This window comes from Phascolarctos cinereus, unplaced genomic scaffold (genome assembly GCF_003287225.1).
Source record: "Phascolarctos cinereus isolate Bilbo 61053 unplaced genomic scaffold, phaCin_HiC Scaffold_2;HRSCAF=192, whole genome shotgun sequence".
In the NCBI taxonomy this organism is placed as follows: Eukaryota; Metazoa; Chordata; class Mammalia; order Diprotodontia; family Phascolarctidae; genus Phascolarctos; species Phascolarctos cinereus.
Window position 1 is genome coordinate 323858048 of NW_027555625.1, and position 25640 is coordinate 323883687.

A 25640-nucleotide genomic window follows, 5' to 3' on the forward strand; every position below is an offset into this window, starting at 1 on the left:
GTTTAACTGATAAGATTCCAATACGGAGTCCCTTAGGCTAACTGGTCCTAAAGGCCATAAATATGCCTGCTACTCTCTTCCCCATGTCTAGATTTCTCTGGTTCTGGTTTCTAGCTTGAGATGTTCACGGATCTCTCTTAGTACACTTTGATGTGTCTGACCCCACTCTGGCTGCCCTGCAGAAGAGGATTCCCATCTCTGCTTGATTAGTTGGCGCTGCCTCAGGGACCAAAGGGGAGCACACACACGAACCTCTCCCTTTCAGTTCTGGCCCTCCCCCCAAAACCCCAACACTCCCATATTCCCATCTGCAGCAGGAAAGAGAGAAGACAGCAGCAGCTGGAGCAGAACCATGAGCACCAGCTGCAGCAGCCATTTATGTGGATGTAGCACGCGTGAATCAGAAGCTCATAATTTGGAGATGACGCATCATTAGCTAGAAGGAGGGTAGGCTGGTCTACCTTCCTGAAATTCTTTTTTTTTTCCAAAAAATTTTTATTAATTTATTTTGATTTATCAACAATCATTTCCATATGCTTTTCAGTTTAAAATTTTTCTCCCCCTTCCTCCCCACCACCCTCCACAAAACAGCACCCAATCTGATATAGGCTATATATATACATTCTTATTAAACATATTTTCAGATTAGTAATGTTGTAAGTAAACATTAGAACCAATAGGAGGAATCACCAGAAAAAGGAAACAAAACTCAACAGAAGAGAAAAAAAATAGCAAATAGTATGCTTCGATATGTATTCAAACTCCATAGTTCATTCTTTGGATGTGGATAGCATTTTCCAACATGAGATTGTTGGAGATGTCTTAGATCCTTGTATTGCTGAGATACCTTCCTGAAATTCTTAACTTCACGTAAAAGTCTTCTCCATCATAAAGAAACAGAGACATCAAGTTTTCAAAATGAGACTTAAGTCCATGAAACTGAAAAACTAAAAGTTGAGCCAACCTGCATAGTCCATCTTCCTTTTTCTGCAATAACAGACCGGACACACAAACACACATGTGCACACATGTATGACAACAACAACACACGCACAGCTGAGAGACAAGCACTGATAAGCACCAGGTGCACACACAGGCTCGTGGTTTCACCAGTCTAGACCTATTGCTGCTCACTCTTACACAGACAGGCGACATGATGGACTGAGCATCACAGCTGAAAAATAAGTTCAAATCCAGTCTCAGACACTTTACCAGCTGTGTGACTCTGGGCAAATTGCTTAACCTCATTGTGCTGCGGTGTCCTCATCAGGGAATCCTCCTTCCTAATCAGGGATAATAATAGCATGTACCAGTTATTCCATCATTTTTAGTCATGTCTGATGCTTCATGACCCCATTTGGGGTTTCCTTGGCAAAGATACTGGAGCGGTTTGCTATTTCCTTCTCTAGCTCATTTTACAGATGAGGAAACTGAGGCAAACAGGGTTAAATGACTTGCCCAAGGTCACACAGCTAGTGTCTGAGGCTATATTTGAACTCAAGAAGATGAGTCATCCTGACTCCAAGTCTGGCTCTCTATCCACTGTGCCAATATGCCCCTATCATAAGTAAAGTGCTATGAAAATCACAGCATTATATAAATACTGGCTATTATTAGTACTGTCATTATTGCAAGCTGATTGAGTGTGGCTGTGTGTTTGTGTCCATGTGTGTATTGTATCTATAACACTATGGGGCTACACATTATATGCCACAGAAAAGAACATGTCGCTGGGACAGTGGGAGATACATTTATACAGTTATCATGTACACACAGCTGGTAGATTGGTGGCTTGAAGAAATTACCCATGATAAGCCTTTAGAACACGCTCGTTTTAGGCGCTTAAAATAATGTCCTAGTAGGGAAAGCCCCCCACGCCCTATCAGCTCTGGACTTGAAGCTTTTAAAGGGACTTTAATTACCACTGAAACTCTCAGCAGCCCCCAGAATACTGCTGGGCCAGGCTGCACCCCTGAAGTGTATGGGAATAATTCCATGAAGGAACAGGGTTGGGTGGAGACTATTAGCAGCTGCTGTTACTAATTCCTGGGTATGCAACAAGCCTGTAGGGAGACTGCTATGCCTACCTTTCCTTTCCTCAGCTGCATCGAATGCCCATTATCTTTCACCACTGATGGCAGAACTTCAGTGGCCAACGCCATATGACTATTCTCATCTGTCAATCTTCTTGATGATTTCACATAAATAAGTATTCATAGAATCAAAACTATAGAATGCCAGAGGTTGAAGGGCTAGCAGAGATCATCTACTCAAGGGGTTCTTAATCTTTTCTTTTGTCCCAGAACCCTTTGGCAGGTTGGTGAAACCCTTCTCAGAATAACGTTTCTAATGGTATAAAATAAAATACAGAGGATTACAAAGCAAACAATTCATATTTAAATAGTTATTCAAAATCACAGAACACAAGAATGACAAAATTATAGAAACTGGGAGGAAGAGAAAAGGAAAGAGATGGAGGGAGGGAGAGAAAAAGACAGGAAGGAAGGCAGAGGAGAAGGAGGAAGGGAAGAAGGCAGGCAGGAAAGGGAGGAAGGCAGGCAGGCAGGCAGGAAGGAAGGAAGGTAGGAAGGGAGGGAAGGAGAGAAAGAGAGAGAGAAGACCAGCTAGTCTAACGTCCTCTTTGTTACAAATTCAGAAATTAAGCCTTAACAGAGGAAAAATATTTGTCCAATTTTGGATATACATGCTATCTTTCACAAAGGAAGAAACGTAGAATCTGAGTAGTGTTTTCAACTGACAAGTATTTCTTCATTGTCTACTACATCCAGGTCTTGTGCTAGGTTACAAGTGTTCAAAGGAAATTGTCCCTGGTCTCAAGGAGCTTACATTCAACTGAGTATACAGTGTGTGTACCTAGAAATATACACAAAATAAATATAAAGACAATCCAATGTAGTAGATAGCTTGCCTGGAGCCAGAAGGACCTAGCTTGAATTGCTGCCTCTGAATCACACTGACTGAGTGAGACCTTGGCCAAGTTATTTAAACTCTCAGAACTCTAGTCAACTTTCCAATACCATAAGCTGCTGAGAACTTGCTGACATGAATTGGTAGAGGAAATCTCTAATCCAGGGAGTCCTTTATACCAGCGAAATCACAAGTCCCTTCCCAATCCCTATATGTAAAATGAATACAAAATATTGGGGAGATGGAGAACGGGGAATGCATCAGCAATAGGGAAGATGAGGAAAGGCATGAAGAAGTAGGTGGCATTTGGCCTAAGCTGTGAAGACTCAGGGATTCCAACTGGAACATCACAAATTATATCATGGGCCATGTGGTTACTGAGAGCAACGTGTACAAAGCCAACGGTCAAGCTCAGGATGACAGTCCTGCACTGAGGGAACCCTGCAAAGCTGGGAATCAGAGACAACAGCTTTGAGGCACAATCAACGTGTATGAGCAGAAGATTGGCATCCAGCGGCCCAATCCAGACAGAGAAGTGCAGCTAGGAGGACAGTCAAAGTATATCAAGCCAGAGTCAGGGTTTAGGGCTTGCGAAAATAGACAAGGAATAGAGTTCAAACTAAGTCTCAGCTTCCAGAATAGGTGGGAAGGAGGGAAGGGAAGGAGAGAAAATGCATTTATCAAGGACCTACTATGTTCCAGGCACTGTGCTAAGTGCTTTTACAAATATCTCATTTGATCCTCACAACAATCCTGTGATGTAGGTGCTATTGTAAGCCCCATATTACAGTTGAGGAAACTGAGGAAGAGATTAAGTCATTTGCCCAAGTAGAAAATCTCTGAGGCCAGATTTGAACTTAGGTCTTCCTAACTTCAGGCCCAGCACTCTATCCACTGCACCACTTAGTTGCCCCTAGGGTAGGGCCTATGGGCAGGGCCATTTGCTGATACATATAGTCAGCATGTTACTCATTGCTCCTAAGACAGGAGCGGTTTGCCCTCTGCCCTGTAATGAAATAGCCATCTTGGTTATGAATAGAGAGCTACGGCCTGCTCCCAAGAGCAATGCAGAGCTCTCTGCAGGTCTTGGAAGAGAATACAAGGTCTTGGGGAGTCTTGGCAGTTCTGATAAGTGAAGGAAAATAATTCTCATTCTTTTGTTCCTCACTAGACTTCTTGTTGTCTGTCCATTGTACTCTAAGAGGACCCAGACATCAGGAAGATGACGACATGACATGCAAGTGAATTGGATTTAAGTGAGGGAGGGCTGTGCAAGGTCACCAGCCTCACTTTCTCCTCCGACGCCATCTGGGTTCAGTGGCCAGATATGGATCAGGACAACTGGACATGGCCTAGGATGCAGTGGGGGACCTTGGCCTTTTTACGATAAGGTCTTTAATAGGTCTCAGTTTGATTGAGGCAATGCCTATTCAGTGATTAAAGCTCAACAGAATATTATACAAGTCTTAGAGTTGGACAAAGGACCTGGATCTATATTCTGCCTCTGACCAGTGATAACCATGTGAATTTGGACAAGTCCCTTAATCTTCGTGAGTCTTCATTTCCTCAAAAGACTAAATGACCTCTGAAATGTCTTCACACTCTAGGGAGTCATAATTCAATGAGCCCGCCCTCAATGGCAGGAGTTCTTCACCTATTTGTGCCCTTATCCCATTAGCAGTCTGGAAAAGCCTACAGACCCTTTATCAGTACAATATTCAAAAATGCATAAAATATAATATGTAGAATTACAAAGGAAAGAATTTTTGAAAAGTATTTTTTTTGGAAAAATAAGTTTATGAACCTCAAATACTCCTAAACTAGCCCAATCTCTCATTTAATAGAAAACTGAAGCCCAGAGTAAAATGGTTCAGAGGAAAGAGCATCGGACTTGTAATCTGAGGGCCTGGGTTTGGAATCCTAACTCTGCTTACTACCTGAGACCATGGGCAAGCCAAGGGTGTCCAACTCTTAGGGTGAGTTGAGGGAACCAGATTAAAATGTAATTGGGAAATATCTTGCAAAGTACACAAAAAAATACAATACATCATAATGTTAAGTTGTGGTATTCTAAGTCAATACACAGCCAGCAGGGATCCATTTCTATTTGAGTTTGATAGCACTGGGCTAGACAACCTCTGAGGCTCTTTCCATTTTTAAATTTATGGTAAATGTCTCGGCCAAAGTCACACTGGCAATAACGAGCAGGCTTTCGATGTGAATCCAGGGTTTTAGATTCAAAGCACAGCATCCTTCCCAATACACGTTGTTGTTACAAAAGAAGAACATGGTGCTTATACCGTGGTGCAGAGATTGAAGAAACATCACTGCTTCTAGCACCCCAATGGGGCTGGAAGAATCATGTTTATTAAGCACTTAATGTATGCAGAGCCCCATGTTTGGCATTGCAGAAATAGAGAGAGAAGACTCTGTATTTCCCTTCATAGAGCTCATCATCTAGTAGGAGGGTATAACAGACAAATAATTATCACATAATTGTATGTGATAAGTACATAAGAGGGGTAAAAATCAGTGCTACAGGAGGGATAAGGCAGGGCAAGGGGGAAAAAAGAAAGATTTTATAGAGGAAGTGACATTTGAACTGAGCCTTAAAAACTGAGTAGAATTTTAGTAGATGGAGATGGGATAGTGGTGAAAGAATTCTAAACATAGAGAATAGTAGGAGAGAATACTCAGAAGAGGAAAGGAAAGGAAAGCATCATTGCCACATATGGTACAAGGATGACAGCTGTGTGAAACAAGATTGGCATGATAAGATGGTATCAATTTTCAGAGTGCTTTGAATACCACAGTTAAGAAGTTTGAATTTTATTTCTTAGGCAAGAGGGAGTCATTGAAGGTTTTTGAGCAGAGGAGTGATGTACACTAAATGGAAGATTTAGTAGTACTAGGCAGGCAGCATATGAAAAATGGTTTATATCCAAAAAGAAAGTAGAGGTGGGAAACCCTCCAGAGGAGGCTTTTTAAAGGCCCAGGTGAGAAGTAAAAACTAGGGTATTGGCAGGGGAAACAAAGAGGTCGTGGATGAGAGAGAGACCTACAAACAAACATATGGGGAAAGATATATGAGGTAAAAGGCTGGGCCATATAAAGAAACATCAGCAGGAGCAAAGAATGACTTTATCATCCCTTTAATTTCTTCCTCTCATACATTCATAATTGTCAGAGACAAGATCCAGACAGAGGGGAAATGTGTGGAGTTTTTCTCAGATTTAACTATGGTTTCAGAATAAACAAAATTACAAATAATCCAAGAGACAACAAAGAGACTCCTGGTGAACAGCAGGCAGCAGCATATTATCAATGACGACTTGATCATGAGAAATGCTGTGAATGGCATTACTAAGTATACCTATGACCTGAAAAGGAGATCTTTTAAGAATAAGGAATAACACATGGACAGCCTAAGTGTTACGCTAGTACACACCCCTCAGACATGAAAAGAACAAGAAACTTACCTCTTATGTAGTGAAAGATTCTTTACAGATGATTCACAGAAAATTATGGATGAAAACTTAACAAAATGAGAATGCATAGAGAGGCTGAAATTTACCCATGCATGAAAAAGTCACATCAATTAGCGTACCAATACACCAAAAATACATCGAGATACAAAACACACTGCTACACCCAAATATCTCCATGATACCTTATTTTTCATATATTAAAATCTTTGGGGGTTGTTTTGCATTAACTTCATCTCTTAATATATCCCTCCCCTAATGAGGCACCTTTAGGCAGCTAAGTGGTACAGTAGATGGAGGGCTGCAGTCAGGAAGTCCCAAGGTCAAATCCCAGCTGAGATAATTACTGTCTGCATAACCCCCGGTACAGGCCAAAAATGATCTCAGTTTCCTTACACATAAAATAGGGTCATTATAGCATCTACTTCCCAGGGTTGTTGTGAGGAGAAACTGAGATAACATTTACAAATAAAGTGCTTTGCAAACCTTAAAGCACTATATGAAGGCCAACTATTATTATTATTGATATTATTATTTACTATATAACAAAAATTTTTATATATAAAAATGTTCATAAAACTAATCACATCAACCAAGCATGACAGCAGATGAAACATTCTACATCCATAATCCTGCACCTCTGCAAAGGGAAGGATGTGCATATCTCTTGGGAGTTATAATTACAAAGCATCCAATTTGGGGTTTCATTTTTTTTCCACTTACATTGTTGTAGCCATTATGTACACTGTTTTCTCAATTTCACTTACTTCATTAGCAATCAGTTAATTTGCAGTTTCTCATGCTTCTCTGAATTCTTCTTGTTTGTTATTTTTTATGGTACAATAATATTCCATTATACTGATGTACAGCTATTTGGGACAGCTAAGTAGTACAGTGGATAGAGTGCTGAGCCTGAGTCAGGAATACTCATCTTGAGTTCAAATCTGGCCTCAGACACTTATTAGCCATATGACCCTAGACAAGTCACTGAACCCTGTTGGTTTTAGATTCCTCATTTGTAAAATAAGCTGAAGAAAGAAATGGCAAACTACTCCAGTATCTTTGCCAAGAAAACGCCAACATGGGGTCACAAGGAGTCAGACATGACTGAAATGACTGAACAACAATAACAAAGACAATTATTTATTTAGCCATTGCCCTAATCAATGTATCTACTTTATTTCTAGTACTTTGCTACCACAAAAAGTGTTGCAGTGAATAGTTGGTATTTTCAGGGCCTTTCTTTCTTTGAAATCCTTGCTTATATAGTCCAGCCATTTTTAAATTGGTCAATTGAAAGCTTTTTAATATAGATTCTGAAAATGCTCTTTAAAAACAAAACAAAGCTTTTTGTCCTACAGTCTATAAACCATAGACGGATAAAGAGCTTCCACGGTGTAGTGATAGAGCCTACTCTTAGAACCACAGCTAACCTTTTGATCTCTGTGTGTGTGTGTGTGTGTGTGTGTGTGTGTGTGTGTGTGTATTCCGATTTCTTTCTCTCTTGCTTCTCTCAATTTTTCCTTCTCCATCTCTTCCTCCTCTCTTCCCTCTCTCACCCTATTTCATATATACATATACACACAGCAGCCTTTCCTTCCTTCTCTTCCCTTTCTTTCTATTTTCCTTCCTCTCCACACACACAACACACACACACACACACACACACACACACACACACATCAGTCAATATAGCTAATGCAATGCAGACTGATGTGTAACAAAAGGAACTTCAGGGAAACATCTGAGATTTAGCTCAGAAAGATAGCAGTGTCTCACACTCAGAATGTTTTATTTTTTCCAAGGGTTTCATATTAAACTCTTGATATTAACTTAATAAATATGCTTGATATGACTGAAGGTATTTTTCCTTTGTCCCTGAAGTACAAGGAATGCAGGCACTCGGAAACTGTAGAGGCACACAAAGCCTGGGGTAGAGAGGACCTTGAAGAAAAAGCACTCCCTGGTATAAAAGAGGGGTAGGCTGGCCAAGGTTCAAATGAATCAGAGACAGCTAGGGAGATCCATTCAACTCAAGGCTAGTCTGATTTTGATGCTTCACTGCCAGGCCATAAATCGACTTGTTGAGTTGGAAAAGCATTTGTGTCTCCTAATGTCTTTCAAAATGTATATAAACACACATACACGCTCACACATACACATACACAAACACATGTATGTTCTGGCCATTTAGTGGAAGGGCTGTTGCATGTGGGAAAGGAGTATCTAACTTAGAAGAAGACAAGATTCATGGTTCCTCCTATATGGTCAGGCTCTGATTTATTCCTCTAACAAGTTCGTTCATGCATTTCCTTGTAAGAAGGAATATAAGGAGATGGGGGGGGGGAGAAAACCCTGCTAATTATATTTATTACATTATCTTGATAGATCCCCAAAAATCCTTCACCAATACTTCATCAGTTGTATCCCCCATACTTAGCATAGTGCCTTGCACATAGTATGCACTTAATGAATGCTTGTTGACTGAGTATTGACTGGTGTGGAAGGGATCTGGAGTCCTCAAAGATTAAGTCAGGGAAATGGAAGCTCTCATGGCCCTGGCCAGCTGACAAGGCTGCAAGTACAAGTGAGGGGACAAGCTTTATGACTGTCACCTAAACACCAGCCTGACCAAAATTTGGGAAGGCTCATCACCAAGTTGGAAGGTCATGAATTTTTCAATCACAGCTACTCTAAGAGACCATCCACCAATTCACAGATGGATCAGGATCCTTAAAATATTAAAGTAAGTATTCCAGGATCTCAGAGCAGGAAGGGCCCATGGAGGCCATCAAAACCAATTCATATCAGAACAATAATCCAGTCTACAATGTACCCAAGTTGTCCCCCAGTCTCTTAAGAACTCAGTGATGGGGGAGACCATCAGGCAATGCATTCTGCTTCTAGATAGTTACTGGAAGTTTTATGTCAAGTTTAAATTTCCCATCCTGCAATTTCTCCTCACTACTCCTAATTCTGCCTAATGCCAAAGGGAATAAAACTAATCCCTCTTCCAATATTTGAAGATGAATGAAAGAAAAAAAAACTTTAATTAAGAATTTACTAGGTACCAAGCACTGTGCTAAGCACTGGAGATACAAAAACAAATGCAAAGGCAATCCTTGCCCTCAAGAGTTTACATTCCATTATGGGAGAAAACACAACAGTAGTGACCAGGGAGAATCTAGGGAAAGTTACAGGGATAGTGAGTGGACAGGCAGAATGTGGACTGAAACGCCCCCATCCAGGAACAATGGCAGAGTTGACTTGACCACGGTTCATTGTCCCAGGACTGCAGTAGCAGCTGGGAGGTGGAAAGGATGCACCAAGAGCAAGGCAGACGGCAAGGCTGTGGAGGAGATGGTTAGAGAGCCAGGAGTGATGTGAACCATGGCTGAAGCTTTTCTTGAAATAGTGGTCTAGGAGACGCAGTCACCAAGAAGGACAGCAGGGTCCCAAGGCACAGGTTCCAGTCATGCCCTTCTAATGCTTCTTTTCTCTAGGTAGATATTCCCATTTCCTTTAACCATTCCCAATGGAATGAAGCTGAGGGCAGAGCAATTTCTTTAACTTTCGTTTTCTGTGCTCTCAATGACAAGAACTTTGCAGGAGCTCAACAAATATTTGTTGGATTGGATTCAGAACATAAACTTATGAATCTCCTCTCTGTCCTAATTACCCTACTCTGGTCGCTTTCCATCTGATGAAGATTCTTCCTAAAATGTGGTACCAACAACTGAATACGATACTCAAGATATGGACTGACCAGAACAGAGTATAGTAAGAATACCATCTCCTGAGTCCTGGACACCATGCAGCTTAAGAACAAATTATCTTAGCTGCTATATACATAAAGGAAGGCTGGGAGGAGGGATGAATAAGTGCTGGGCCTAGAGTCAGGAACACCTGAGTTCAAATACTTACTATCTGTGTGGCCCTGGACAATTCACAACCTCTGTTCGCCTCAGTATCCTCAACTGTAAAATGTGGATAATGACAGTATCTACCTCACACAGTTGTTATGAGGATCAAATTAGATGATATTTGTGAAAAGTGCTTAGGACAGTGTCAGGCACATACTATGGCACTATATAAATGTGCATTCCCTTCTCTCCTCTATATTACTTTAGATCATATTAAGTTTACAACCCACTAAAACCCCCAGATCTTTTTTAGACAAACTACTGTCTAGTCATGCTTATCTTGCTGAATTTAATCCAAGTGTGATAATATCTTTATCTGTGTTAAATATCATCTTACATTCATCCCAGGGAGATATATGTATGTGTGTATGTGTATGTATATATACACATATACACACATACACACATGTATGTATATATACATAAACACATATATGTGTATGTGTATAAATACTTATATATTTTTCATTCATTCAATGAATTCATTTGTTTTTATGGTGCCAAACTTGGATAAAACCCTAGATGCGGAGAGGAAAATTTTCTAGTAGGGACTGTGTTCCCACAGACACAAAGCACATGTATCTAGTGACTCACAACACTCTAAGCCACTTCTCTTAATACTAAACTCCAAGATTTTGCTATTTCTCTTCTCATCTATAAACATCAATTTCCTGTTTTTCAGCACTAACCAGACTAGGTATTAGACCGTGAAGAGAAAGATAAAGATGAAGGAATGGAGTATTAAAAAAAAAAACTGGAGAAGGAAATAAACCTAATGATGGTTGGAAGGAGAGCCAGGAAATGCTGACATGAATATCTGAGGAGTGACAAATATATTAGACCTTTGGGCACCATGGACTGGTGGTACCTTTCAAAGGCAGGCACTATACCTACTTTATAATAACTCTGACCTATAGAAAGGAGGGATGTCAAGTGTGGTAGACTGGAAAGAAAACCCTGGGTTTGAAGTGAAAAGACTTAGATCCACATGCCCGGTCTTGGTACTAAGTACCTACGTGATCTTGGGTGAATCAGTGAATTTCCATGGGCTTCAGTTTTCTCACCAGTGAAGTGAGGGCACTGGACCAGATCTCAAAGGTCTCAAAAACCTATGGTACTGCTCAGAATTAGTTTATTTCAAATACACTGCAATGAGACAGACTCATCAATGTATGGTTCTGGCAGTTTCTCTACATGGGCTCCTGTCATAGTGGAGAACGGTGCCTAAGAGTTAGCTGAAGAGAATTTGCAGTTAATTCAAAACTTTAACAATGATTTTTTATTTTAAAAGAGGTTTATTTATCAATTAAAAAACCTGAACATTTTAACTGCTGACAGGGAGAGTACCAACTTTCCCAAGTAGGGCAAAGGCAGGTACAACATCTACTTTGGACCTGAGTTTCATTTTCCTTAAAATGAAGTAGTTGAACAGATAAGTCAAAGGCCCCTTCCAAGTCTGACATTTTGTGACTTGGAACCGTCTCCCACCCTAACCTGGCACCACAACCTCTAGCAACATGTATAATTCACTAGCTACATCAGATACTGTTTCTCAAGTCATTTTAAAAAATGTTATTTTGCAGTCACGTGCCACGGCTTGTTTGGCTGTTCCCCAGTTGATGGGCATCTCTTTGATTTCCAGTTCTTGGCCATCATAGAAAGAGTTGCTGTACATATTTTTGTACAAATAGGTCCTTTTCCCTTTTTGATGTTCTTGGAATATAGACCTGGCAGTGGTATTGCTGGATCAGGGGGTATGCACAGTTTTATAGCCTTTATTGTTTTATAGGGCATGCTTCCAGATTGCTCTTCAGAGTGGTTGGATCAGTTCACAACTTCACCAGCAGTGCATTGGTGTCCTGGTTTTCCCGTATCCCCTCCGGCATCCATCGTTTTCCCTTTTTGTCATATAGGCCAATCTGATAGGTGTGAAGTGGTAACTAAAAAGTGGTACCTCAGAGTTGTTTTAATTTGCATTAGTAGTGATTTGGGGCATTTTTTTTATGTGACTGTGGAAGGCTTTGGTTTCTTTGTCTGAAAACTGCCTGTTCATATCCTTTGGCCATTTGTCAACTGGGGAATGACTTGTATTTTTGTGAATTTGGCTCAGTTCTCTATATAGTTGAGAAAGATTAGGCCTTTATCAGAGACATGTGTTGCAAAAAATTTTTTTCCCAGTTGTTTGCTTTCCTTATAATTTTGGTTGCATTGGTTTTGTTTGGGCAAAAACTTTTTAATTTTATATAATAAAAAATATCTATTTCAAAAAAATTTTTAATTAAAAAAATTAAAAAATGCTATTGATATCTTTTGTTTTTCCATCACCTACATTTCTCAACATATCTTCCCTCCTCCTCACTCCTGACACTGAGAGCTAACCCCTATTACTAAGAACTTAAAAAGAGAGAGAGGAAAAGTAGAAAAGTTGTTTAGCAAAATCAGCCAGCACGTCAACCAAGTCCAATGTCTATGCACTGTTCCTCACCCATAGTTATCTATCTTTGCAAAGAAGGGAGAGGGACATGTGCATTCTCCCAGCTGTTCTTTGGGGCAATGCTTGGTCATTATAATAACACATCAGTCTGCTTCTCTTATGTTGTTGTTCTATCCATTTATGTTGTTGTTGTCATCGTTAATGTTATTTTCCTGCTTCTATTTACTTGACTCTGAATCATTTAATAGGTCTTACCATTCTTCCCTGTATTCTTCACCTTCTTCATTTCTTACAACAAAACAATATTCTACTATGCTCCCTGTGTTGCAATTTGTTTAGCCATTCTCCAAGCAATGGGCATCTGTTTTGTTTCCAGTTCTCTGCTACTACAAAAGAGGCAGCTAGGGCACCATAGTGCACAGAGCACTGGTCCTGGAGTCTGGAAGACTCCTCTTCTTGAGTTCAAATCTGGCCTCAGACATTTACTAACTGTAAAATCACTTAACCCTGTTTGCCTCAGTTTCCTCATCTGCAAAACGAGCTGGAAAAGGAAATGGCAAACCATTCCAGTATCTTTGCCAAGAAAACCCTAAAGTGGGTCATAAAGAGTTGGACATGACTGAACAACAAGACTATTACAAAACATGCTGCTATAAACATTTTAGTGTATGTGGGAACTGTCTATCTTTGACCTCATTGGGGAATATGCCTAATACTGGTTATGTCTGGCTGCCAAGGCATGTGGACATCTTAGCCATTTTCTTTGAATGATCCCAAATTTCCTTCCAGAATGGTTGGACCAATTCACAGCTTCCCCAACAGTGTAGAAGTGGGATTCTGGCAGGGGGAGCCCCAGATTTGGTGGGCATTGTGCATGTCTTCCTACAGTCCTTCCAACACTGACTCTTTTTCTATAGCGAAAAACACTAATACGTTTTATTTTTTCATTTTTAAAATTTTTTTCAATTTATAAGCATTTTTTTCTCCCACTTTTCCCTCCATGGGAAAAGAAAAAAAGAAAAACTAAAACCTTTGTAACAAATATGCTTTTCTCTCATCTTTTGTCATCTTTGTCAATGTACTATGTATGAAAATGAAACCTCAGAGTTGTTTTGATTTGCATTTCTCTTATTAGTTAGGCGTGATTCAGAGCAATCTTTCATAAGGTTGTTGATAATTTGTAATTCTTTTGAGAAGTCTGTTCATATCATTTGACCATTTATCCTTTTGGGGAATCTAGAGATATTTTCTAAAGGGTCTTATATCCTTTTAAAAATGAATTATTTTGAATATTGAAGGGGGCCCTGAAGAGATTTAAGCTGGCTTCATTAGAGCAGGACCAGAAAGCTTCCTCCCCCACACACACTGCTTCTGATAAGAACAAATAATTCAAACTAGTTCGAATTAATTCTCTGATTTCTTTGCATAAACAGAATTCCCAGCTGCTATGATCCACAGGACAGAATAATTTAATGATCATTATCAAATGCCTCTATTTAGCAAAAACTCAGAAGATCGTATTAGTACAAGCCACTATTTATGAAATGTCACTTTCATATAATAAGGGACTTAGATAATTAAGGCTGGAATCAAGAATTAATTCTCTCTGCAAGGGGTTATTATTAGTTAAACCTAAAGGAGGCAGAGGATGGATTCCTATAATTTCTTTGCTCTTGCATTCTACCGCTCTCCTTCCCAATTACTCCATGCTGACTCCCTTTCCCTTGCCAAAGCATGGAAATTCTTCTACATGAGTCCCACCACCAATGGAGTCCAGTGAGGATTATAGTCTCAAGGTTACTCTCCTGGGTCAGTCGGTATGACAAAGAAGTAATGTGATCAGGCAAACTGGATTACTCAGTGGCCAAACAGGGCAAGGAAATTTTGTCTCTTGTCTAAGGATCTGAAGGAGGGTCTTTGGCAATAGTTATTCTGAGAGTCACTCAAGGACAAGATTACCTCTTCCTGTTAAACTCCCTATTCAACAGCTTTCAATTTAAAGGAATCTTACTGATCTCTGACCATGGCTTCCAACTGACAGTAACCTAGGAACAGCGTGATATAATGGAAGGTGGGTTTAGAGTCAGAGGACCTGGATTCAAATCAGTGGGACCTGGGGCAAGTAGCTAAACCTCTCTGCAGCTCAGTTTCCTCATCTGTAAAATGAAGGGCTAAGTTTCTAAGGTCCCTCCCAGGTCTAAATCTATGACCTTCCTTGGGCAGATGGAGGATCCCAGAGAGGTATCTGAACACCCTGGGGTTTCAGGTTCCCGTCCTCGTGGCCTTTGCCACTCTCCATGGCATGGCAGATGCCTTAATCACAGGAACACTGATAAAACTACGAGAATCCTCAGCAAGATGACCCCCGATAATCACCATCACCTGTGTCCTTTCCAGAGCTTCTCATCTCCCTCTGGCATTGGTGGTGAAGCAGTTGTGAAAGTATTCCCAAGGAAAACATTAAGCATCCTGTTATCACCTCCTGGGTGACTCACCAGGCTTCTCCTACTGCCTTCCCTTCCACCTGGTTTCCTCATCGTATTCCTGATCAGTTCTAAGAAACCCCTCCCTTGTCTAGTTCCAACCCCCTCAAAAACTTCCCCCTTGCACTGAGCCTCTCAGGCAGGAAATAGTTAGCAGCAGAATGCCAATACCAGGAGGAAAATGAGATGGAAAATGCCAGACAATGCCCTTCAGAATGTGGTACCATAAAGACCAACATAAACTAACTGGAATGGCATTGGTCTCTACAAAGGCTTAAAAATAATTCTGATGCCATAAAAAGCAGTCGAGGATATATAAGTTCCTCCAACAGGAAGGCCTTAATGGTACTTTGGAGTGGGCTACTGGGGATGAAAACAGGGTAATTTGATGGGAAGCTTGGGGATATTTCAAAGAGAGGGAAAGATCTGGGATGACTGCTCCCCTAAGCTGAAGGAATAAAGATCAGCAAAGCATCCACCTCCTAGAGGGTGATTCACATTGTCTTTTTTCTGCAATTGAATACAAAATCTTGAGTAGTAAATCTCATGCAGGAGTAAGCTACTTGTCACTGTCAGTGTCGAAGCAAAGACTGCATGACCATTTGACAGGGAGGACCGCAGACGGGATTCATACTTCAGGAAGGGATTGTAACGTATGATAAATAGCATGTATATAGTTTTGACCTCTTTTCCCTCTGTACTCATAGAATCATAGTACACCAGAGCTGGAAGAAACCACAGCAGTTATTTATTAGAAACTCCAATCCAATATAAGAATTTCCTTTAAAGCATCCATGACAGTGCCCTGCAGTTTCTACTTGGACACCTCCAGGGAGGGTAATTTCCCTTCCTCCTGAAGCAACTCATTCTATTATTAGACAGATAGAAAATTCTTTCTAAAATATAATTCATGTAATTTCCACAACCAGAGATGGTCCTAGGGTCATAAATGGAAGGGACATTAGAGGTCAAACCCCATCATTTTATAGGTAAGGAAACTGAGGCCCACAGAGTGACTTGCCTAGGGTGCCATCTGTTGTTTTCGTTGACTCTTCACAATCCCACTTAGGGTTTTCTTGGGAGAGATACTGGGCTGGTTTGCCATTTACTTCTCTAGCTTATTTTACAAATGAGAAAACTGAGGCAAACCGGGTTAAGTGATTTGGCCAGGGTCACACAGCTAGTAAGTGTCTGAGGCTGGATTGGAACTCTGGTCTTCCTGATTCCAGGCCCAGCGTCCTATCCACTATGCCACCTAGCTGTGCAAGGTGCCATAGATAGTATATAAGTGGCAAAGCTAAGATTTGAACTCAGGTCCTCCAACCCCAAGTCCAAAGCTCATTCAATTGTATAATGCTATTATACCAATAACTTGTGGTCAAAAAAATTTTTTTAAACCCTCCTTTATTTGAATAAGTAGCTATCCTCCAAGATTGTCATTAGTATAGTCTTAGCTACCTTTGCTCAGTGAGATGATCCAGATGCATTTCACAGCCCAGGCATACACTTGGGTCTTTAGCCTCAGAGGCTGAGCTCAGCATTTAAAACACCAGGACCAGTCAGTATTCCTTTGGCCTTCCCACTACCAGGTAGGTCTGGCATTCACCTTGGCATATACTCCCAGTCAGAGTAACCATCACCACATAAGGCAGATGGAGAACTATTTGAGCTTTGCCAGAGAGCTGGGGGAAGCCACACATGACCTCAGAAATCCTTTCCCCTCCCTGTGGTTCCACTCTTATCAGAGCCCCTACATCCTGCCACACTGTCTATAGCCACACCACAATGAACAACAGGTTTTGTCCTTTTGCCTGGTCACATACATACCTGTGGGCACAGCAGGATCCAGCATCGGCTTTTCCCAAGTATTAATTTGCTCCCAGGTAAATCCATTGGTCCCCAGAGCGACACTGTAGCCACAGGTGCTGTAGTGCTCATCAAATGAACAACCACCTGAGGACAAAAGAAATATGAATAAATATATCAATGATTTTCTTCATTACTTCTGTCTCTTTGTTACCTTATCTGCAAAGCATCTTAAATTCTGGGAAAGGAAAAAAAATCACAGGCAAATGAGGTTTTTATATTTGCTGTGGATGCACCTGGGAAAGGCACTGAGAGCTGAAATCTCTTTGTTTTAAAACTCTTATTTTTTCTCAATAACAGTGTTGTCATTAATAAGCCAAGTCCCATTGATTTCAATCATGGTTCTTGGGAGGCTAAGCAGCAATCACTCATTCCAAGCATGAGCAATGAATGTAGGTACGGACAGCATAATTGCTTCTTGCAATATGGCCCTGGAAAAACAGATGCTTACAAAGGACTGCTTTCTGGGGGGCATTAAGTTTTAAATGAATTTAAATGTCTTATAACCAACATTTAAAATAGCTTGTTCCTCTCCCCCCTAAGTTTTAAAACCTCTCTCTTTAATGGTGGGAGTCATCAGGGAAGAGTAGATAGGGGCCAGCCTTAGAGTCAGAAAGCCTGGTTTCAAACTCTACCTCTCTCACAGCCTAGGTATATGGCCATGGGAAAGTCACTATGAGGCATATAACTGGGGTAGTGGAGAGAGAAAAAGTCTTGGAGGCACAAGGATCTGAGTTCAAATCCTGCTTCAAGTACTTACTAGCTGTATGACCCTAGGTAAGTCATTTAAGCACTCTGTGCCTCAGTTTCCTCATTTGTGGGATGGGGATAATAATAGCACCTACCACAGAGGGTTGTGTGAGGTTTAAATGAGATACTATTTGTAAAGTGTTTTGTGGACTTTAAAGAACTTTATACATACTACTACTACTGCTCTTGCTACTGCTGCTGCTGCTACTACTACTACTGCTACTGTTGGTGGTGATATTACCATTATCTTGGGCTTATAGGTGGCTCTCTAAGACTGTAAGTTACATTTAGGGTGCCATTCTTGTAGATCTGCATTGGTGGAGACAGTTTCAATACCAATGTGTCCGTGAAATCACAGGTCCAGACTCTTTCACTGAATTTTAAATCCCTTATAATTTATTCATTTGCAACAATTTAATCTAATTAGTTCTGACAAGTTCTTATTAAGCACATACTTTGTGCCTGACACCAGGAGAGGCACCAGGAGAAACACAAATTATGGGTAACAACAACAACAATAATAAAAATAGCTAACACTTGCATAGCGCTTACGATGTGGCAGGCACTATGTTGAGTGCTTTACAATTATTAACTCCTTTGATCCTCACAACAACCCTGGGAGGTAGGTACTATTATTGAACTCATTTCACAGATGAGGAAGCTAAGACACACAGAAATTAAGTGACTTGCCCAGAGTCACACAGTTACTAAGTGTCTGAGGCCACATCTGAGCTCAGGTCATCCTGATTCAGGCACTCTATCCACCGTATCACCTAGCTGCTAAAGGTTCAGAAGGAGTGGTTAAAACCAGGGTCCATAAAAGAAATGATACTTGGACCAAAACTTGTAGTAAGCTAGGGATTCTTAGGTGTGGAAGTAAGGAAGGAGTGCATTCCAAGTAAGATGGACAGCCTGTGCAAAGTTTGAAAAACATTTACTAGTGTGGTTCTTCTGGAACAGAGGGGAAATTGATGATCTTCCAGCTATCTAAGAAAAGCACTTCAGCTATAGGACATGTCAGTGCTGAGAAAACTCAGGCTGGCCTATTTTCTTGGTCAATAAAGGCCAAAAAAATAGTTAAGACCCAGTCATTCTATGTGTCAAGAGGATCTTTGGGGATTAATGGCTAAAGGGAGCTGAGAGGAGAGATGGGAGGAAGCCTTGATGAACAGAAGGCCTAGTCAAAAGAAACTTCTCCATGAGGATGATAAATCACTCCAAGCAAAAGTGGGATCAAAATTATAAACTTATCAACTGAGCAAAAAGCTCACATTCATGGCTTGTACAGGTAAAACTTGAGGAGAAGGAAGCCTTACAGAGGGATCGAGCTACGAAGTATGTGTGCTAATCCAAAGCAGAAACATCATAGAAGGATGGTGGAACACACTTGGGCTTTTCAGAGTACAGAAGAGTTAGATCCTCTGAAAGCCACAGCCACAAGTACAAAGGACAAATTAACCCCAGGGCTTTGGAATCTATAGACTGAAAGCAGTTGTCTAAATATGGCAGAGTGAAGACAGCATGGCTCTGGAGTCAGGACTTCCTACCTGTGTGCCCTTAAGTAAGTCATTTGACTTCCTCAGACCTCATCTGTAAAATGAAAGAATTGCACAAGCTGGGGGGCAGCTAGGTGGGTCAGTGGACAGAGCTCCAGCCTTGGAGTCAAGAGGACTTGAGTTCAAATCCAGCCTCAGACACTTGACACTTACTAGCTGTGTGACCCTGGGGAAGTCACTTAACCCCATTGCCTGGCCAAAAAAAAAAAAAGAATTGCACAAGCTGGTCTCTGAGGTCCTGCTCTGCTCTTACTCTATGATTCTATAATAAAAGAGAGGGTGCAAGGAGATGGACAGACCTGGGCTCTGGCTATTTTCTTTGAAAACCTGTGATCTGGCAGGGACTGAGGCTGCACATTAGCCATATCCAGAAACGTGTGTGCCCAACAGTGAAGGACTTTACTCCTTGGCTACTGAACCTGGAAGAAGAACCCCCCTGTCTGCTCCTGGCCATCTCTGGCACCTTCTCTCCCTCCTCACCCTAAGTCCCAGGGAGAGAAAGCTCCATGTTACTTGATTCAGGGAGAATGAAGAGAGAGCCAGAAATGCAAATGACTCCTTTTAAAATTGGAGTGCGTAGCACCTCCTGGCTGAGTGCTGAACCTTCCTCGACCCAGGTCTGGAGCATTGTCATGGGGTGGACGTGTGGAAGCCAAAGGAACATTGAGAGTTTGCTGCATCGTTCCAAAGTGCCAAATCTCATCCCCGAAGGTCAGGTACTGCATTCCAGGGGAAGTGCCCCAGCTGTAACACATTTCGCTAGAAGCTGACAGAGCCCAGGTCTGTCACCAAACATTCTCCTTGGGGTGGACTCTGTTAGCTTATGATTCATTGAAAAGCTCTGCTCTGAAGTATGAGTCTGGCCCTACAGGTACAAGAAGAGGGGAGCAACGTCTGAATTCAAATATCATTAACTAGAATGTAACCAAGACGGCAAATGGTTTACTTTCTCTCTATTTTTGTCTCCCTCAAGTTCTACTGTCAACACCATTGAACAAAGAAATAATCATTAAAATGATAATAATTGACATTTTTACAGTGCTTTAACATTTGCAAAGTGATTTACACATTCTGTCCTTTGATCCTTATGACAACCACATGAGGTAGGTTCTGGAAATACTTTAATCCTCATTTGTCAAGTAAGAAAACTGAGGCCCAGGCAGGTTAATTGACCTCTGCGAGGTCCCATAGGTCACAAGTGTCAGAGGCAGGGTTTAGACTCAGGTCCCCTGACTCCAAATCCCATACTGTTCCATAGCATCACAGGTTTTTTTTCCATTGTAAATTTCCCTCAAATAATGAGGCTTGATAAATGGGACCTGATGTTAATGATCTTTTCAGCAGCCCTCGGCATCCTGACCTTTCTTTATTCAAGCCTCAGCCACCTGCCTTTTAGAGGCCAAGTGATGTAAGTGAAAGACTTTGGACTTGGGGTTAGATGACCTGGGTTTGAATCCTGGTTTTGCTACTTCCTGTTTATATAACTTTGAGTGAATTATTTTTCTTTGAGTGAGTTATTATTGAGTGAGTTATTATATTGAGTGAGTAGTTTTCTCATTCTGTAAAACAAGAGGGTTAGATCCCAAGAAATCTGAGGTTCCTTCCCCCTCTACAATCTACACACCCACAAATGAGTCAAGATCCTGGACTGTTGCTAATCTCAATTTCTTTGCTCTTGTATGCTTAAAGACACATTCCTTTGTATATGTATAGCCTATATCAAACTGAGGCAGTCTTGGGGAGGGAGGTGGGAAGGGAGGGGGAGAAAAATTTAAAACTCAAAAGATTATGGAAGTGATTGTTAATAATTCAAAATAAATTAATTAATAAAAAAGACACATTCCTTGATTATGTCAACCACCCCCTGAACTATTTATTCTCTGACTTACTGGTACCACTGTAAAGCTGACACAGTAATTCCATCAGAAAATAGGTGTAACATTTTGCCCCAGTTGTTAGTTCATTCTGGAGGCATGAATTTAACAGTCCACATTATCAATTGAAAGGACTCTTACTATTGACGGAAATTGACCGCATAAAATATTTTTGAGGGGGCAGCTAGGTGGTGCAAGGGGTAGAGCTCTGGCCTTGGAGTCAGGAGGACCTGAGTTCAAATCCAGCCTCTGACACTTGACACTTATTAGCTGTGTGACCATGGGCAAGTCACTTAACCCTGACTGCCTTACCAAAAAAAAAAAATTTTAACAATAAAATAAAATATTATTGATATTACAAAATTTTAATGGTGAGATATTGGGAAAACGCATTCTATAAAGTGAATGAGGAAAGGTGAGACACCTAATTGAGAGGCCAAAGACAACCTGAGGACATGAGTTGGTAATCTGAGCAAGGAAAAATGAGATCAGTCGCTGGGCTCTGGGTATGTCACAAATATCTGTGCTCTACAAGTGAGCTGAGCGCCATGAAGATGATCTGATATTCCCCTAAACCATATTCTTTTATCTCCTCCCCTAAAGCAGTTCTTTCTGATTACTATTTCTGCCAGAGGCACCATCATTCAACCCTCTCTCCCATGTTCAAAGTCTTGTGGTTATCCTTGACTCTTTCCTCTCCATCACTTCTCAAATCTAATTAATTAGAACTCCTATTGATTCAATCTCCAACAGCATTTCTTGCACCCCCCACTCTTCTTGTCTGGACTTCTATGAGAATTCCCTAAGAGATTTTTCTATTTCCACTTTTCCCTAACTACAATACACATTTCATGTCAATGTCAAAAAAAAAAAAACCCTTTCCAAAATAATCTGGTCATGTCACTCCTCTGCTCAGAAACTTTCAGCGGCTCCCTAGTAACTAGTAAGTAAAATTCAAACTGTTCTTCTGGAATTCAATCTGTCATGATCTTACCTTTCTACCTTTATCTTGTATTACTATCCTTTAAGCACTTTATGCTCCAGCCAAACTAGTCTTCACTCTCTCTCCTGAACATGGCATTTATCATCTAACTTCCATAGCTCTGTTCTGACTGCTGTTTACACCTGGCAAGTTCCGCCCATTCCTGATTACCTACTGTGTTCCTACTCATCTTTTATTTTATTCATTAAATATGACTCAAATTCTACTACCTTCTTCATGAAGCAAGCCTTTCCTGGTTACCCCACCTACCCCAGATTAACAACCTTCCTTCTCAGACAAGAATGATAGGATTCCGAAGGCAGATGGATCGCAGAGGCCTGTGTACAATGTAATGCCTTCCACACTGTTTCTGACGACTTCTCATCTAGCCTTTGCTTGAGACTGTCCCTGAGAGGAAGGGAGCCCAAGACCTCCTGAACCAGACCATTCTACTGTGGGGGTAGCTCTACATGTTAAGTTTTTCTTTACATACGGTCTAAAGGTGCTGACCATAAGCAAATCATGAAAGCAATGGACTGAAGGGTGGTGGAATTACGATCTGCCCTAGAGGAGGGATTGCCCAATACTGATCCAAGAGTCACAGAATTGGGAGGATGGAAGGAACTAGTAGTCACTTAATCCCAGCCCAACCTTCAGAGGCTCCCTATTCCAGAATGAAACAGAAAAACCTGTTTGGCTTTTAAAGACCTTCACAACCTGTCTCCTTCCTGCCTTTTTCATCTGTTTATACTTTGCTTCACTTCAAAGTCTCTACAACCTAACTGCACATGCTGTTCCTTATATATGACACTCCCTCTCTTGACTCCATGCATTTGCAGTGAGGCTGTCAGGTGGTACAGTGAGAAAAATGCTGGACGTGGGAGCCAGGAAGTGCTGAGTTCAAATCTGTCCTCAGATCCTGGGAAAATCACTTAACCTCTCTATGCCTCAGTTTCCTCATAAATAAAATAAGGATAATAATAATAATACATACCTCCCAGGTTTGTTGTAAGGATAAAATGAGATAATATTTGTAAAGCCTTTTGCAAACTTTAAAGTGATATATAAATGCTAGTTTTGAGTATTATTATTATTATTATCATTATCATTAAAAAGGTGACATACTATAGTAGAAAGGTCACTGGGATTGGAAATAGAAGATAATAATTGATAACATGTATGTAAATTTTACAAAGTGTTTTATTACATATTTAAAGTTCTTAGCACATAGTAGGTATTTAATAAATGCTTGACAATTTTGCATTTAAATGCTTAGCACATAGTTAATGCTTAATAAATCTATGTTTTCTTCCTTCTCTCACCTTCATCCCTTTAGCCCCACTTCTCTCATACATTTGCATTTGATCCTCATCACAACCCTATAAGGTAGGTACCATCTCCATTTTATAGATAAGAAAACAAGGAGAGGGGCAGTGAGGTGGCCCAGAGGATACAGCACCAGTCCTGGAGTCAAAGGACCTGAGTTCAAATATGAACTCAGACACTTACCAGTAGTGTGACCCTGTGCAGGTCACTTAACCCTGATTGCACAAAAAAAGAAAAGAAGGTGAGGGTGAGTGACTCATGCACGTACATGCTAATATGTGTCTGAGGCAAAATTCAAGCACAGGTTTTCCTAAAGATATCCACTGCACCAGGGGCTCCCAATCTATGTTATGAGTATCCCACAGAAGGTATAAGAAACTTGTCAAGAGGGTGAAGGGAATAATTGATAAATAACTACATTATTCCATTGAAATATTCCAAAAGTACTAGTGCTAAGTGAAGAAAATATATAGATTGGGATGAAAACAACTTTATCATGCTAAAAAATGTTACATATATCAAATTAAGCATTCTCCAAGAAAATTAATCTCCTTATTTTATTTCTTATAGAGTTTGCAAACTCTAGAATTCATTTTCTTTCAACAAATTACTGAAAGTAAAGTATATGAGGACCAAAAAGAAGTAGGAGTTCCCATACTACCTTACTCCTGTCCCAACACTTACACCTAACTACCTGGGCAAGTATTTTCTCCTTTTCTGAGCCTCCATTTCCTCCTCTGCGAAATGGGAATAATAGTTACAAGGTACTTATTTCAAGGGCTTGTTTGAGGAAAATGCCTTGTTTGCCTTAAAGCACTATAGAAATAGAAGTTATTTTCACTTGAGCCTCAGGCTGATTTCTACTACACAAATGTCTAAATTTGAAAAAAGAATATTATAGGACCTTTCAAAAGGTCAGGAAATTGCCTCTAGAAAAGCCCTGCCCAACTTGACCTTCAGACTGTCTTCTCTGGAGACATTTCTCCCAAGAGAAAAAGATACCTTGGCTTGATGCCAAGGCTCAGCAATGTCACACTGCTTATTGTCCAGAGTAGGGCTCTTCTGGGCATCCACACATACTGAGCTCTGCCAGGAGCCATCCATGATTCCAGGGAGCCCTTTGCCTGGCCCAGAAGGACCTGGAAGGCACTCTTGTTGTCTGCAGCTTAGGCAATGCTTCCATTCCACACCTTCCACAGGCCAATGACAGGCAAACAAAAGTTTCTGTCATTGCTGGGAGGAAGGAAGGGTGAGAGAGGATATGTAAGGGACGCCCTAAGAACCAGAACTTTGGGATCTGGATCAGGACCTTCCTTCCGTTCTCCTTCTCCTGATGGAGAATAGTCTGAGGAACTTTGGTACCCTGAAGAAGCTAGGTGGCACTGTGCATACAGTGGGCTGGAGTCAGGACAAACTGAATTCAAACCACGCCTCAGACGTTTCCTAGCTGAGTGACCTGGGGCGATTCACTTAACTTCTGTTTGTCTCAGTTGCCTCAACTGTAAAATAGGGTGATAATAGCACCTGCTCATTGTGAGGACCTAATGAAAAGATATTTGTAATGCACATGTCTTAACACATAGTAGGTACTTGATAAATGCTCATTCTCTTCCTTACTTCCCTTGAGAAATTGCCTATCATATGTCTTAGTGTCCTGGGTCTCCTTTCTTTTTCTTTCATTCATTCATTATGATAATATTAGCTCATGTTTATATAATAACTCACATTTTTCTAGTGTTTGAAATAAGCACATTCCTCAGATTCCTCAGAATAGCCCCCATGGATGGGTAAGGCCAATGTTTTTATCTATTTCACAGATAATAAGACTGATAATAAAACTGAGGCTTGAAGGGTAAGACACTAGCACAGGGCCCCACTCTTACTGTTAGGGGGCAGAACTGAAGCCAGGTCTCTTCTCACTACAAGTCTGACACTCCTTCCACTATACTGCATTTCCTTATCAAAGGGAGATAGGGACAGGACCTTACTGAAATAAGGAAGTCCCAGATGAGGAAACCCTTCCTACCAATGCA

The 25640-nt window shown here is 40.8% G+C and overlaps 1 protein-coding gene across 9 annotated transcripts in view; it reads right to left on the bottom strand.

Annotated features, from left to right (window-relative positions):
• PTPRT (protein tyrosine phosphatase receptor type T) overlaps positions 1–25640 on the bottom strand; it is a 1323147-nt gene that overhangs the window by 937313 nt on the left and 360194 nt on the right. For 8 of the 9 annotated variants that reach the window (XM_020998700.2, XM_020998699.2, XM_020998698.2 and 5 more), the window contains exon 2: positions 17081–17206. In XM_020998700.2, the coding sequence (XP_020854359.1) occupies positions 17081–17206 (126 nt within the window). Of the gene's footprint in view, positions 1–17080; positions 17207–25640 lie in introns of those variants that run through there. The other variant, XM_078150239.1, reaches the window with a different exon arrangement.